General features: G+C 45.4%; 1 protein-coding gene across 4 annotated transcripts in view; it reads left to right on the top strand.

The window, feature by feature from the left end:
• The window catches only part of APPL2 (adaptor protein, phosphotyrosine interacting with PH domain and leucine zipper 2), a 62,315-nt gene that overhangs the window by 18,766 nt on the left and 27,183 nt on the right, over window positions 1-16,366 (top strand). For all 4 annotated transcript variants that reach the window (XM_010375350.2, XM_010375352.2, XM_030938302.1 and 1 more), the window contains 7 exons: window positions 1,441-1,500; window positions 2,020-2,091; window positions 7,869-7,956; window positions 10,893-10,934; window positions 11,063-11,121; window positions 11,894-12,040; window positions 15,305-15,387. In XM_010375350.2, coding sequence (XP_010373652.1) covers window positions 1,441-1,500; window positions 2,020-2,091; window positions 7,869-7,956; window positions 10,893-10,934; window positions 11,063-11,121; window positions 11,894-12,040; window positions 15,305-15,387 — 551 coding nt within the window. The remainder of the gene's footprint in view (window positions 1-1,440; window positions 1,501-2,019; window positions 2,092-7,868; window positions 7,957-10,892; window positions 10,935-11,062; window positions 11,122-11,893; window positions 12,041-15,304; window positions 15,388-16,366) is intronic.

Consider the following 16,366-nt stretch of genomic DNA (forward strand, 5'->3'; position numbering starts at 1 on the left):
GAGGCCAAGAAGGTAGGCCAGTGTCCTCCCATCATCTGTGCCACGTCAGACCCAGTGGCTGTGCTCCTTAGGAATAAACCCTGAATCTTAAGCTTTAACTGAGCTTTAGAAATGTAAGACAAGTTTTCTAGGCTGCCCACATCAGTGGTAGGAGGATAGTGGTAGAAAACCGTGGTGTAGCCAGAGATTAGAGGAATAAACAAGAGGAGAGGAAAATGAGCAGTATGGGCTGGTGAAAATGGCACAAAACAGGCCTCCCAGGGCTTCCTTGAAGAGTAGGGCTTCCTTGGGTTTTCTGGGACAGTAGGTTTAGCTGTGCTTCTGTTACCATCTATCATTGCCAGTGAGTGTTCTAAGCCTGGTGGAATCTGACCTTGTCATATGTTGCTTCAGTCCCCGCTGTGCTTCCGGTATGTGTGAGCCTGGGCCCCGGGGGCCTGCACACCTTCCCACTGCCTCACTCCCAGCCTGATCTGGCCTCCAAGCGCACAGCTCTTGCTCCAGCCGTGCTCCACTTCAGAGCTGTTCAGACAGGCAGTGCACTTCTTCCACGTGTTGGCGCCTCCTAGAAAGCTCGTCCCCATGGCTGACTCCTAGTCTGTCTTCAGGAGCCTGCTTAAAACATCTCTTCCCTGGAGACTGTCTGTCAGAGCCTCCCAACACAGCCAGTATTTTTGTTTTGCAGTTCTCATCACACTTGTAACTATTTTTTTGATGCCTGCTTCCGTAAAAAGTCCCATGAGGACAGGGACTGTGCCCTTGTTGAATGTCTGGCACATTATAATTGCTCACTACATTTCTTTATGGACTGAATGACCAAAAGGAGCAGTCATTTGTAAAGGGTTAAAAAATAAAATAGCAAGCTTTAACCTTTTGATTTGTTTTGGTCTTGTTTTCCGAATGTCTGAACAAAACATTTTATTATTTGACAGGCACACACATATTCTTTCTTTTTTCTTCCTTTTTTTTTTTTTTAGCTACATCTGCTGGAAAGGGATTTTTTTTCTTTCATAATTTTTTTTTTTTTTTTTTTTTGGAGACAGGGTCTCACTCTATCACCCAGGCTAGAATGCAGTGGCACAATGATGGGTTACTGCAGCCTCAACCTCCTGGGCTTAAGGGGTCTTCCTGCCTCAGCCTCTTGAGTAGCTGGGACTACAGGTGCATGCCATCCTGCCTGGATAATTAAATTTTTTTTTATTTTGCAGAGATGGAGTTTTACTGTGTTGCCTAGTCTGGTCTCAAACTCCTGGTCTCAAGTGATCTTCCTGCCTCAATCTCCCAAAGTACTAGGATTGTAGGTGTGCACCTACAGTAATACTTACCAGTATTACTGGACCCAGCCAATATTACCTTTTAAGGGATTCTCAGAGATGGCATTTTTCAGTGACTTTGTATACATTAGACTAATCTTACTTGCTTTTTCTCTTCTCTCCACAGAATGAGATGTGCCTGGCCACACAACAGCTTTCTAAGCAACTGCTGGCATATGAAAAACAGGTAACTTGGTGTTTATGTGGCCTATGATGCTGCTGTGTTCAGGACTTTCTTAAGTGGAATTATCCAAAGGCATCCTTAGAGACTTAAATTATTTGTTTCATTTTCTTCATAGTTTTTTGTCTTTTCTTTTCCCTTCCATTGATGTATTGAAATCAGTGATTATCCCACAGTGTTTATGAGGTATTCTAATTAGCCTCTAGAAGTAATTAACTGCCATTGAGGGTTCCGAATCTTCAAGGGACTACAAGTGAATCAACATTAGCAATTCCAGGAAATAAACACTGAAAGTAAAAAAATATGTTTGGCAGAAAGGAATGGCCACGGAGGGTCAGATGAGTGCACCCTGCGGGCGGGACGAAGGGGATAGCTGTGACTCCCTCTTCAGGTAGGAACTTCTGACAGGACGTGCTCTTGGAGAAGAAAGGACGTCGGTGGGGAGGGTAGTGTTCTGCAGGTGATGCTTCGTGCTGAATTCCCTGGCATTCACTTAACACCTGCTCCTTTATTCTTTGGTCTTAGAACTTTGCTCTTGGCAAAGGTGATGAAGAAGTAATTTCAACACTCCACTATTTTTCCAAAGTGGTGGATGAGGTAAGATAGCAACATAGAAAATTTGTATTTGATTCTTTCTTGAACTTTGTTTTGTTGTTATTTTGGCCCACTTTCCCTTTTTAAATATCTACTTAAATATCTGAGAAGGTATCTCAACTTGTTGATCTTCCAAGGCTCCTTTCATAGAATAGGTTGCACGCTAACTATTACATTTGTTTCTGGTTTGAGGGGAAAGGCTGCAATATATATGAAGAATAGACCAAAAGAAAGATTTCTGAGAATTCAGTTTCCGAAGGAGAGTATATTAGTTTCTCAGATTGCCAAAACAAATTGCCATGAATAGGTAGCTTCAAACAACAGAACTTTATCCCCTCCCGGTGTGCTGGAGGCCAGAAGGTTGAAGTCAAGGTGCTGGCCGGGCCACACTCCCTCCATTGGCTCCAGGGAGAATCCTCATGCATCTTTTGATGGCTCCAGGTGTTCCCTGGCTGTGGCAGCATCACTCCAGTCTGGCTTTACATCCCCTGTACCCCTCATGTTTTTCCTCTTCCATGTCTTCTCTTCTTATACAGACACTTGGCATTGGATTTAGTGACAATCCAGGATGATCTCATTTCCGGATCCTTCATTACATCTGCAGAGACTCTTTTTTTTCAAATATTCACATGTTCTGGGTGGTCATATCTTTTAGGGAAGGGGCACAGTTCAACCCACTACAAAGGGTTTATTTTTATGGGTTTTTTATTATTTTTTTAATTTTGTAGAGATGGCCTTTTGCTTTATTGCCCAGGCTGGCCTCAAACTGTGGCCTCAAAGGATCCTCCTGTCTAAGCCTCCCAAAGTGCTGGGGTTACAGACATGGGCCACCATGCCTAGCTTACTACAAAGGGTTTAATACAACTGTTCTTATAGCTGTATTGTACAGTACATTTGGAATATTTGTAAAAAAAAAAAAAAAGAAAAGAAAAACAAAACAAAACCAGGTATTATAGGAAAAGTGCATAAATTCTAATTGTAAAAAACATGAGAACTCAGATGCTACTAGTGCTGGACAGAACTCTGCAAAATTAGGTAGATATAAATAGTTCCATCTTTTAAGGAGTTTCGAATACTCAGAAAATCATGATAAAGAATAAATATAAAGGAATGTGCAGATGCCATTTAATTGACCAGTTATTGATCTGCAGTAGATACTACAAAGTGAGAAACTAACATTCATATAAAACTGTACTGATTGCATTTTCATTTATTCAACAAACCAGTTCAACAAGCCATGATTTATTCAACAAACATTTACTGATGACCTCGTATTTAGCAGACGCTGTTCCAGGCACTGGAGATATAAAAGTGAACACGTCATATGGTTTTTATTGGACGTTGTCCTCTACCCTACTAAACAGTAGGAAAAAGACAAACTTATTCTCTTTCTATACTTTTAGCACTCAGCACACTTTGGTCACCAAAAAGTGTGGGTTTTCCCCACATCAGGCAATTCTGTGACACTAGCTGGCTGGCCTACAATTTAACTGAATTCCGACATATCTACCTGGAGATAGCCTCAGATCCCACAAGTTAAGAGCATGGTGCCACCAGACTACCCCCTCCCCTACACTTCAGATGCCAATTGCAAGTCCAGGCCTCTGGTACTTCTGACAAACCAGCTATAAACTGGGGGTTCCTGCAACATCCCCCCCAGGCTTTGATTATTTGCTAGAATTGACTCACAAATCAGGGAAACACTTAAATTTACCAGTTTATTTTAAAGGATATTACAGAGGACACAGATGAACAGCCAGATGAAGTGATACATAGGGCAAGGTACAGGGGAGGCGGCATGGAACTTCCATGTCCTCTCTGGGGACGTCACCCTTCTGGGCACTGCCAGGTGTTTAGCGACCTGGAAGCTCTCCAAAGCCTGCAGTTCAGGCATTTTTATTGGCAGCTTCATCACATAGATATGATCAACCTCTGGCTCTCTCCTGTTCTGGGAAGACGGGGTGGGGCTGAAAGCCCCAAGCTTGTAATCATGGTTTGGTGTTTCTGGTGACCAGCCCCTATCCTGGAGGCCACCAGGAGTTGCCTCATCAGAACAAAAGACACTCCCATCACCCAGGAAATTCCAAAGGATTAGGAGCTGTGTGTCAGAAACTGGAGTCAAAGACCAAATATTATAACAAAATATGTTCCTAGCACCCCTATTGCTCAGGAAATTACAAGGGTTTTAAGAGCTCTATGCCAAGAACTGGGGGCAAAGACCAAATACATATTTTTTATTATATCATGAGCTCAGATGCTGTGGCTCTCTCTCAAATGTGTTGAAATGGATAAAAGGTACATAGAAGATGTAATTATAGAGGAGCAAAAGTGATTTTTGGAAGGTGGAAGAAGAGTGTTTCTTGATTGACAGTGGAAAGATAACCCACGGCGAGAAGCAATGGACTGCACCCTGGAGTCACATGTGTCCTTGAGAAGAGAGCTGCTAAGGAAATGCGGTTAGTTGTTGAAACCCCAGAAGCAAGATTTCCAGTTTAAAATATTTACTTAGAACCACGTTGTTGTGGACAGGAATGATGATTGTTTTAGTAGGGAGTGAATAGTTCCCAAAGGATGGAAGTGTGGTTTGTATTTTTTATTTTTTGAGACGGAGTTTTGCTCTTGTTGCCCAGGCTGGAGTGCAATGGCACGATCTTGGCTCACCACAACCTCTGCCTCCCGGGTTCAAACGACTGTCCTGCCTCAGCCTCCCAAGCAGCTGGGATTACAGGCATGCGCCACCACGCCCAGCTGATTTTGTATTTTTAGTAGAGACAGGGTTTCTCCATGTTGGTCAGGCTCGTCTTGAACTCCTGACCTCAGGTGGTCTGCCCGCCTCAGCCTCCCAAAGTGCAGGGGTTACAGGTGTGAGCCACTGTGCCCGACCGGAAGTGTGGTTGCTCCAGGTAGTATCATGGCACCCTGGAAGGTTAGCTCTGCAGGGAGTTTCCAAACAAACCTTTTGATGTAAAGACCCAGAGAGTGAAAGCAGTTAGCCCAGGTGGGGCCTAGATCTGGGAAGAGGAGAGTAACTTTTGGGGCTGTTTTCTCTACCTGGGCCTAAACCAGGTTGAAAAAATTTTTTTTTTTTTTTTTTTTTTTTTTTTTGAGACGGAGTCTCGCTCTGTCGCCTGGGCTGGAGTGCAGTGGCCGGATCTCAGCTCACTGCAAGCTCCGCCTCCCGGGTTTGCGCCATTCTCCTGCCTCAGCCTCCCAAGTAGCTGGGACTACAGGCGCCCGCCACCTCGCCCGGCTAGTTTTTTGTATATTTTAGTAGAGACGGGGTTTCACCGTGTTAGCCAGGATGGTCTCGATCTCCTGACCTCGTGATCCGCCCGTCTCGGCCTCCCAAAGTGCTGGGATTACAGGCTTGAGCCACCGCGCCCGGCCAGGTTGAAAAAATTTTAAGGCAATTTATTTGACTCAGAAATTAAAGGAGAGTTCAACAAAAAGTAGAGATTTATGTGGCTTATATCTAATAGAATGCATTGGAATGAGGTCTTCCATGTTATAAGTCACACAGAGATTTCCATGCATGGTGATTTCCCTAAAAGCAGAGTTTCTGGACCACTTCCTATGAGTGCACCTGAGACAGGATGTCATCGTCATTAGAGTCCACTGATTGAAGACCGAGCACATATGCCAGGCACACTTGCTCTGAGTGTGTCCTGTTCATGTCACTGTCTTGTCCTTACATGTCTTAGCCATGCAAGGGAGATGCTGTTGTCCCCATTTTCTGTATGGCAATGCTAAAGTGGTGAGAGGTGGTGCGTGCCCCCTCCGTTCTCAGTGAAGGTGCTCTGGTCAGTAGTGATTATCCTGTACAACTCACAGCTCAAAAGCCCCACGTTAAAAGCTGATGACATAACGCCCTTCATTCTTGGGGAGGAAATGAGTGGCTGGGAAATGTACCATTTCTGAAGTTTCTGAAGTGCATAACCATTGGAAAGCCACTTAATCTTTCTGAGTTTTGGTTTCTCCATCTTGTATGGCATCAGAAAGGCCCATTTAATTGGGCTGTTATATTGATTGAATTAAATAATGTCTATCAAAGCATCCAGCACAGAGCCTGTTAACTGTTAATGAAACACAGTACCTTTCTTATAGAAGTTATTCTGGAAAAGTAGTCAGCACATTCTGTTCTGAAGGCAATTACTGGCATGGCTGTCTTACCTTGTTACCCCCAAAATATAGCTGTCATGCTTCGACTTGGTTGAGCGATAGGGAAAGTGTTAGCAGCTTGCCCCGGTGCTACCTGGCCTGGCAAATGGTTGACCTTAGGCAAGTCTTTAAGCTTATAAGAGTGGCCTCTGAAGCCACAGCCTCGAAGGACCAGATCTGTTGGGAGATGCATGTGCAGAAGGTTGATGCATATGCATGCCTGCCAGTACTGGTAAAGGAAACTTTGCCACATGTTGAATCCAAAAATGATTGCTGGGTGATTTCCCCTTAGTCACTCAGCAGGAATCCCAAAATATCTGGAAGTCTGTGATCTAGTGGGAAAATCCCTTCCACTGTATTCATTGCCGACGTCCAGATTCCCAAACATGTGAGCATAAAGGACACATTCTATGTCCCAGGCTAGGTAGTGGAAAGTAAACGAATCTTAGATCCCAGCAGCCCCAGATTAAAAGCCCCCTATGCTATTTATTTGTCCTCTGGATTTGGAGAGCTATTTGCATGTCTGTAAAGTGGTGATGATAAATAATACCTAACTCACAGAATGGGTGAGAACTCCTTAGTATTAAGCATAGCTGGCATACAAAAAAGTACTCAAAGATGCACTGACAGGGATGATTTTTATTTCTCCTAGATAATTTGCAAAGTTAGAATTTACTGAGTTCTTGAGGTAGAAGGGGAAAAAGAGTCAAGAGCTGTTAAAATCATCTGGTGAGGAGCATCACATCCTAATGCAATCATCTTATTCTCAGAAAGGTCCTTTTCTAGACTATAGGTCTGAAATCTGGCTCTTTTTTTTTTTTTTTTAAGACAGAGTCTCACTCTGTCACCTGGGCTGGAGTGCAGTGGTGCGATCTCGGCTCACTGCAAGCTCGACCTCCTGGGTTCGCACCATTCTCCTGCCTCAGGCTCCCACATAGCTGGACTACAGGTGCCCACCAGCACGCCAGCTAATTTTTTGTATTTTTAGTAGAGACAGAGTTTTACTGTGCTAGCCAGGATGGTCTCGATCTCCTGACCTCGTGATCCGCCTGCCTCGGCCTCCCAAAGTGCTGGGATTACAGGCGTGAGCTGCCGTGTCCAGCCGGTAGGGAATATTCTTTCTCCAAAGTCTCTTCCAGGCCCATAGCTGGCTGTGGTTTTCAGGCGAGCAGGTTTCCAGCAGGCCCGTCTTTCAGGTGTGGCTTCAGCCTCCCTGGAGAGTGAGAGAGCCGAGCACCCTGGCGAGGTCCTGAGCCATGACCAGCACTGACAGCTGGCTGTGTTCTCTGCAGGCACATCCAGGCATTCCGATTCTCCAGTGGGGTGGGGCCCAGAGTGGAAACACAGAAGAAGCAGAGTCCGCCTGGTGAACAGGGTAACGACGGGCCCACACACTCTGTTAGCAAGCTTCGTTGGTGCCCTGGTCAGTCAGAACCTTGCATTTCATTGTTCATGCTTCTAGGCCAATATCATTTACTGCTTTATGAAGGGTACTTGTTTGCTAAGGAAGTCTGCGCTGTGTGACCACACAGAAGTGTTCAGTGTGATTCCTTGGTGAAACGAGACTATGTCAATAATAATAATGTATTTAATTTACTTGAATACCGTTCTCTTTCTTTCAGCTTAATGTTCTCCATACAGAGCTGGCTAAACAGTTGGCAGACACAATGGTTCTACCTATTATACAATTCCGAGAAAAGGATCTCACAGGTAAAGTAGTTGAGTTCAATGCCAGTTACCTTCAAAATATTATGTAATGCACTTAATAATTCTTACTGCATTACTTTCTTTAAATGTGTGGATCGCTGAGAAATGCCTTTCTTTTTGAGCAGTTCAATTTAGCGAACTTTTACTGACTTCCCACTATGTTCCCGGCTCACCTAAAGGAGGTCACAGGCCAATGAGAAGACAGGTGTGCTAGGGAAGGCCTCCTAGAGAAGGTGATCTCTGAGCTGGGTTTTGAAAAATGACATTAAGGCCGTGTTCCAGGTTAGGGGACATTTGTGAAGTCATGCTGTTCTTGGGGGAACCGTGAATGCTTTGGAATGGAAGGTGGGGGGCTTGGAGAGGGGAAGACGGGATAGGAACCTTGCTTTCCTTGTGCTAGACGCTGGGGCTGCTCTTACGGAACTCCCAGTTAGTGAGTAAGGGAATCTGAGAGTAAGAAAACTTAGTTGTCCTTTTGGACTAATTTTGGTTCTTCAATTAAAATAAAGCATTAGGACAATTTTATATTTCTTAGAAATCAGGGTAGTCACAAAATGCACATAAAAAATAATGAATAATCTTGAAAAAACTTAGCTGATGTTAGAAAAGGGTCTCCACATTTTCTAGTCCTATTCTCTCTTCATTGAAAGTATTTATGACTTAGAGTTTAAGAATTACATTTTCTAGAACACTGATATAAACAAGTCGCTGGCCCCAAAAGAGCCTAAACCAGAAGGCTAAAACGTCTGGTCAGTATAGTACTTACTCTTTAAAAATATATCACCTTAAACTTTTTTTGCGGCAGGGTTGGAGGCGGAGAAAGGTTGCAGTAAATCTAAAGACAAGTCTTAAAGGTGAATGAAGATCGGCCGGGCGCGGTGGCTCACGCCTGTAATCCCAGCACTCTGGGAGGCCGAGGCGGGCGGATCACAAGGTCAGGAAATCAAGACCATCCTGGCTAACACGGTGAAACCCCGTCTCTACTAAAAATACAAAAAATTAGCCGGGCATGGTAGCACGTGCCTATAGTCCCAGCTACTTGGGAGACTGAGGCAGGAGAATGGCCTGAACCCGGGAGGCAGAGGTTGCAGTGAGCCGAGATTGCGCCACTGCACTCTAGCCCGAGCGACAGAGCGAGACTCCACCTCAAAAAAAAAAAAAAAAGGTGAAGCTTTTCCCCCCTTGCTTTGAGATCCCCTGTGTTCATGTCACTTGAGGCTAAGGAACAATGATAGAACTGGTATAAACTCTACTTAAGATCAGTTTGGCAGCACTAAAACCTAATGAATAAAAAATAACAAGTAATACATCCATTTGCTTGCATAAAGGGAAACCTTGATTAAACAAAGCAGGAATTTTAGTGCTTTTTAGTGTTGCTCATCTATCATTGCATAGGAAGCTAAAACATGCTTGCTGCAGTCATCTGCTGATTATTCAGTCCTCACTGAATGCCTTAGCATTTTTTTTGAAGCGTTTTCTCTAAATAAAATCATTAGAAGTGAGTGGGATGTCATTTGAAAAACAAACTCCAAGTCCGTTTGAAAGAAGATAATCATCTCCTAAGACCTGTGTTGTCAGATGTATGTCTTTCAGGTTTGCTTGTGGGAGGCAGAACTAGAATTGAGAGTGCCCAGCAGCATTCATGACGGTGGCCTCCGCTAATGCAGAGTGACCCCAAATGTGGATGAGTAGTATTTGCCCAGGATGGTGATTTTTTTAAATGGAATAAAACTGCTCATTAGTAGTACGAAGGAATCTTTTTAGTATCTTGAAAAAAGTTAAACATCCTTTTCTGATGCCACCAGGACATCCCTTTGAAGTATTTGGCCCCAGGTCATACCTGAGTCAACACCAGACCAAATTAGAATCTGACCTCCCCTCTGCTCCCGCCATCTGCCTAGACAGTGGTGGTTTAGCTTACATTTTTCAGCCTTTATTTACTCACCAACACAAGTACATAATCTGAATGAAGAGAATGCAAGAGATATTAAGGAAACTACGTAACATTGATAAGTAAAGAAACCTACAACTTGACTCCAACAAGAAGTAAAAGATGGGAGAGAGAAAAAGAAAAATGCAAGCGGGAAAGGGCAGAAAGCAGCCTGATACCAACAGAGCGTGAATGACGCTAAGAGAATTGAAAAGCTGGAGGCAGTTTGGAGGCAAATTGAAAACCAGTATAACCAATATAGATGTGAATGGCTTTGCTTTGTTTGACAGAATGAAAATGGATTGTTTTAGAATTGTAGAAAGTATCACTTTCTTTTAGGTGTCAGTAGTTGTGTTTTTAAGTTTCTAACCTCAGACAGTCACTGCTCTCAATGATCTTTTTGCATTTTTGGTCTTGGGCTTGATTCAGCCATCTCTGTGCATGGTGGGCGTGGCACTCACTTGGAGTAATAGTTATTGGTGCTGGCTTGTCGCAAGTACAGTATGCTAGATCGTGTCACAGTTTTCATTAATACAAGCACCCCATATTCCTTTGGCCAGTGGTGACTCCAGTAAGTCAGATATTAAAATGGCAACACAGGAAGCTTCTAGGTTCTGGCTGTAGAAAGATGTATTAAGACACTCTGTTTGGGGGCTGAGGCATCAGAACTTAAGTTTATACTCCAGGTCTCCATGAAAAGTACCTGTCCACTGCACTGTCCAGCCCACCTCCCCGGCGTGCCCTCTTCCCTCACAGACCCTGAGCACTATGTGGAGATTCAGGGCTGCTCGGGCCGTGAGGGTCACTGGGTGTGGGGCATGGTTGAAGCCCATATGTTCCAGGGAGCCCAGGTCCCAGCCTCTGGGCCAGGCCCGTGAGAGCTGGGGACCGAGGGCACAGGGGCTTCTCTTGCACGCATATTCTCTTATTTTGGGGGGAAGGTGCGGAGCTCTGGGTAGGCATGTTTTATTTTTCATTGCTCTAAGACGGTCCCTTTTCTCCTTTTCAGAAGTAAGCACTTTAAAGGATCTATTTGGACTCGCTAGCAATGGTAGGCACCTTCTCCATTCCTGGTGTGTGTGTGTGTGGGCTTCCTGTGGCGGGGAGGAGACCCCCAGTGAATGTTCTTCCCTTTCGACCCTGACCCTCCTAGATGCTCAGATGTCTGTTTATTTTTAGAGCATGACCTCTCAATGGCCAAATACAGCAGGCTGCCTAAGAAAAAGGAGAATGAGAAGGTAAGAGCACTTTACAGGTCGTTTTTCACTCTATTTACATAAAGGCCCTTCGCGCCTTCCTCTTGTCAATTTATGGCATGAAAATTCACAAGTGTCTTTTTTTTTTTTTTTAAATATACATGGACTTTTAAAATTATTCCTTCCTAATCTCATGAGTAGACCTCCACTTCTCTATTCTGTCTTCTCAAACTGGTTTATTAAACACCAGCTTAGAGCCATTGTAAGATTATGATCACACAGGGGTTTTAACTTCAGCTTGCTGCCTCCTCTGACTCATTTATCACCCAGGTCACTTGAACTCCTTCCCCAAGTGTTGACTCTGATTCTTTAACCCATGCTTTCCAGGACCTTCTCTACTCTCGATAATATTGACTATTTTCACACATATAACTTTTTACTTCTGTTACATGATTTCCTTGGGCTAAATTATTTCCTTGGCATACATTCTCATGAGTGAACTAGAATGTCTGTGGCCTTCTTCAGTGCATGCCGCCATATAGTTATCCTGAAGGACTGTAGGACTGACGTTGCACTGTTCGCAGGAGAGTACTGGCTTCACCTCACTGCGGCCTCATGAGCACTGAGATGCTGTTTCTTGCATATTTTTAATTTGGATTTTTTAGAAAGTTGAGGTGCAGCCTTATCTGTGTTTTATTATATTTGTCACAAAAATGGTTATAATGCCTAAACGCACATGTTTTGAAGAGTACGCTTTTACAGAAACGTCAGGTACAGTAGACAACTTGAAGTTTTCCTTTCACCTTTTAACCAGGTGAAGACCGAAGTCGGAAAAGAGGTGGCTGCAGCCCGGCGGAAGCAGCACCTCTCCTCCCTTCAGTACTACTGTGCCCTCAACGCGCTGCAGTACAGAAAGCGGATGGCCATGATGGAGCCCATGATAGGCTTTGCCCACGGACAGGTAGGGGAGTCCCTCCCTGAGGACTGAAACCTAAGCCAGCTGTGGCGTTCTGCTGAGAGAGCACTCAGGAGAAACTGAAGCATCATCCATCATAGAAAGAAATATAGATGCACAATCTCCCTGGCAACTTTGTAGGATTCAGCACTGGGACAGCTTCCAGTTGAGCTGGGTCATCTTCAGCTGGAGATGTACTGGCCTCGAGTTAGGCCATATGTTCGGGAAATGAGGCCTGGGTCCCAGGCCTGTCTTGGGGAGGAGCCTATGTGGCCGTTTTTTCTAATCCAAATGAAAGCCAGCTGGGTGCAGCTATCCTAGAAGCAGCTCCAGCCGGCGTTGGGATAGCTCGACTGTCACCCAGGACTCCCGGCACTCCTTGCTGCTCTGTAGTAAGGCCCGCCTCTGCTGGCTTCTCAGGCGGCACCTCTCCTAGGTGATCCCCAGCACCTAAACATGTGGGCATGGGGAAACGCTGCCAGTGCTTTATGAGGTCTTCTGTATTTATTGGATTTCTATCCTCCTATTTAATGGCTGACTGAATATTTATCTTGAGAGGCTCTATTCTAAGGATGGGGACTTGACTGCAGTGGCACCAGTGTGGCAGGGACAAGAGTGACTGTGAGTGTGAGGCTGATGGCACCAGCCCCTCACTTTCCACCCCATCCTGCATTTGCCTCACTTGCGTTGTCTCCAGAGCCATCCTTTGGCCCGTGAGAAAGGCACCCAGGAATCTTCTCTCAGTTGACCATCTAGGAACAGAAGGGGATGTGAGGAAGCAAAATGTTGTTAAGAAAGTCACCAACTTAAAAATACCTGGTATATGAACATCTAATACTTCTGTAATACGTTTTTAAGGCACATATATTAAAAAACAAAAACCTCACGTCAGTGTCATTCAACAAAAAGGGGAATGAGAGAAGAGCTTTAACCCATTTCCTGTTCAGAGAAAAAAAGTGCTGCTCACTGCCAGCACAGTACCCTCAGGGCAAATGGGAAAGGGGTTCGGAAAATACCCAAGCTCAGTTGTCTTCCTTTTTAGTCTAGTTGTTAGGTTGTTGAATGGTGAGTTCACTAGAGTCAGCCTATGCGTCTGGAAGTGATATTTAAATAGAGCGATGGAGTCTTTCTGTGTCATCTGAGTGAAGTAGCACCACCCGGCTGTGGACATCAGTCTTCAGCAGATCTTGGGAGCTGTCCAGGTGCTTATGGTGGGCACTTGTGTACACAGGTGTGCAGTAACTCATACTGTTGCCCTCCTATCTCCTGCAGGAAGTATCGCAGCTGGCGGATGGCCTCGCCGTGTTAGAGAATGCCAGGGCTCTCTTTGTTCTCTTCAGTTAACCCCTCCTGGATTGACGCCATCCCTCTGGACCATAACCTTGCTCAGTCAGAGCCCGAGGGTCAGGAAGGGTCTCAGATCTAGCATCTCAGAAGGATGAGCAGCTCCAGTCCTGAGCGGTCAGTGCTGTAGAACTTGCTTGATAAGAGGGTGTCCTGCAAGGCCTACAGGACAAGCTTGACACCAGCTGATTTCATTCTTGTTCATGACCAAGGACTACTTCACTGCTCCCGGCCTGGACTCTCTAAGTGAGTTCTCTGGCCACAGAGGGAGAAGAGGAGCTATGGGTACCATAGCACACATGTAGCCCCAGTCCTGGGGGAACAGCAGAGCACACCACCATTATTGAGTGGCAGGAGCATCATTGTTGAGAGCTGAGAATGGCATCTTTTGTTTTTCATGTCCAGATATCAGGACACAAGACCAAGTAGGCCCTTTCCCTATGGATTATTTTAAAATGCAGATGAAAGCAATAGCTCCTGCTCCTAGACAAGTTTGTCACCTGGCACTGTGGCGTCATCTTCTGGATGATTCAGAAGCATTAGCTCTCCTCCTGCCTCATCCGACCTTGGCAATCAGGGTTTATTGACCCCCGGCCTCTGTGAGCTGATGGTTCTGTGAACATAGCACTTCCTGCTGTTCACGAAGGCAAATGTGGTGGAGACTCACCAGGCTTCTCGGCACCACCCACCTTTGTGGAGGTGTGGGGACTCCATTCCTGCCTTCTCCAGCCCCCTGAAGTCATGTTCGGTCCTCATGCCTGCAAACAGGCTCTGTAATCGGTGCGCAGGTTTTTGAGAACAGAACAGTGACCTCCAGTGTCATACTGACAGGACAGGCTGTGATGTGGCTGTAGAGCCGGCGTCTTACCTGGCCTTCCGTTCATCCATTCGCCCACTTTCCTTAGGGATTATGTGAGCCCCTGCCCTAAGGAGCTTGCAGAATAGTAGAGGAGCTGAGACATGGCCTAGGAGTCTAAATTCCAAAGGAGTTCAAGGAGGTGAAGGAGAGAGAGGCCACCATGACATTGTGCCATTGGAAATGGAGAGTGCTGATTTAACTGATTAATGATATTAAATGATTAATATTCATTTTGATATTTAACATTTCAGGGGTTCCAAATGGCATTTCCAGTGGTGATCTCTGTATGATTCAAAGATCATGGGGCCAGAACAGCCCCGTGCATGTATCACCTGGGTTAGGATGACCACAGTCATCCGTTTTTAACCTGTGATAACTAAGTACATTAGAATACGTGCTTTCCCGGGGTGTCTGGGGAGTCGATGCAAAGCCGTCAGAACTATGCTGAGAATACCTGCTAGCCTCTTCAGGGTCAGAGGTCGATTTTGGTGCCCGCCATGCCAGGAAAGAGAGGCTTCCAGGTCAGACAGATGAGCTGGGTTAATGTGTGAAAGAATACCCTTGCTCACACGGAACGTTCTCTCTCTTTTCTATCATCTAGGCTTGCAACTGTTACTGTTACCTCTCAACCAGCAGACATAGAAAATGGAGCAGTTCATACCTAATGGGCAGATTTGTAAAAGTCATGGCTGTAGAAGAATGGAAACTGGAGCTGCTCAGGGTGGGATGATGCAGATGCCACTAATACACAGAAATGTTCTTCTTCCCCTCTCCCATACCCCTGCCCTCCAGGGTTTGTCAGGGGACCCAGACTTTCTGGGAAGTGAATATTAGACAGGAGTCACAGGAAGTAAGGAATCCTTTCCATGGGCACCCAAAGCCAGCAACTGTGGTTTCAGTTTCAAAGTGCATAGTGTTCAGGTGTAGACTCAGTAGAGATGCTGCCAGTGCCGCGTGCGAGGCGGGCCAGCCGGCTGTGATGGCTGCCCTCACACTGCCTGTCTCACCTTCAGTGAGTTCAGTGATCACTTCCCTGCATGATTTTCAGAATATTTTATATCTTTCAGATTAACTTTTTTAAGAAGGGAGCAGAGATGTTTTCCAAGCATATGGACAGCTTTTTATCCTCCGTTGCAGACATGGTTCAAAGGTAATGCTGCACTCCGGCCAGCTCTTGTGTGCCCCTTGCCTTTCCTGCTGATCTGACATCTCTGGGAGGTCGGGGGGAGGGTTCTAACTGTGGAGGGTCGCACAGAGCCTCTGTCCACCCCAGAAATGCTCAGTAACAGTGCCCTCACCTTAGCTGCCAATATTCATAAATATCTGGGGCACCCTGGCGGAGTTTTCTCCGGATCTCTTGTTGTGAATGTTGGAGTTTCACATGTTACGTGCCTGGGAGTCCAGCTTAGCTTTGCTGTGGTTTTAGAAGAGCTCTTGGCTTTCTTTGAGAGTACATGGGAGTAGCAGGTGGAAGTGCTGTCAGTTTTCAGGAAACTCTGACCAGCGCATTAATTTATAATAGACCAAGGAGGGAGAGAGCCTTTTTGGAATTAATTTTTAAAACTGCATGTGCTTATTTTAAGAAATACAACATCACTCTCTTCAGTAGTTGAGTAACTGCCACACTTACCGGAGGCTGTGGCCGCCCTGCCGCCCGCCCTCCCCAGCTTCCATGACGGGGAGCTCTGAGGGGGCCCTGGCCCCTGCAGCCTCAGGCTTGGTTCATCCGGAGCACGGCGTGGGCTTCCCAAGTGCTTGCCACGAGTTCTGGAGTGTAGAAATAGGTCCGTGTGTGTGTGTGTGTGTGTGTGTGTGTGTGTGTGTGTGGAGTTGACAAACAGACAAAATGGAAGTAATAGGATATTTATTTCATGTGGATACATGAAGAGAAAGTTGCTCATTTTCTTGAAGATGTTGCATGTCACCACACCTCATGAAGGCTAAACAAGGGAACTGATCTAGGTAGAAGTCCATCTGAAATGCTCCAAAAATAATCAGTCCCAAGAAAAACCAGTGCTGAACATGAGACAGACGCAAAGGGAGTCGAGAGCATATACCCCTTCCTGAAAGTCACTGAGCTGTTTTGCTCTGAATAATTGGCAGCAGTGAGTGACGTAGCTTTTATTTAT

This window comes from Rhinopithecus roxellana, chromosome 10, assembly GCF_007565055.1.
Source record: "Rhinopithecus roxellana isolate Shanxi Qingling chromosome 10, ASM756505v1, whole genome shotgun sequence".
Taxonomy (NCBI): Eukaryota; Metazoa; Chordata; class Mammalia; order Primates; family Cercopithecidae; genus Rhinopithecus; species Rhinopithecus roxellana.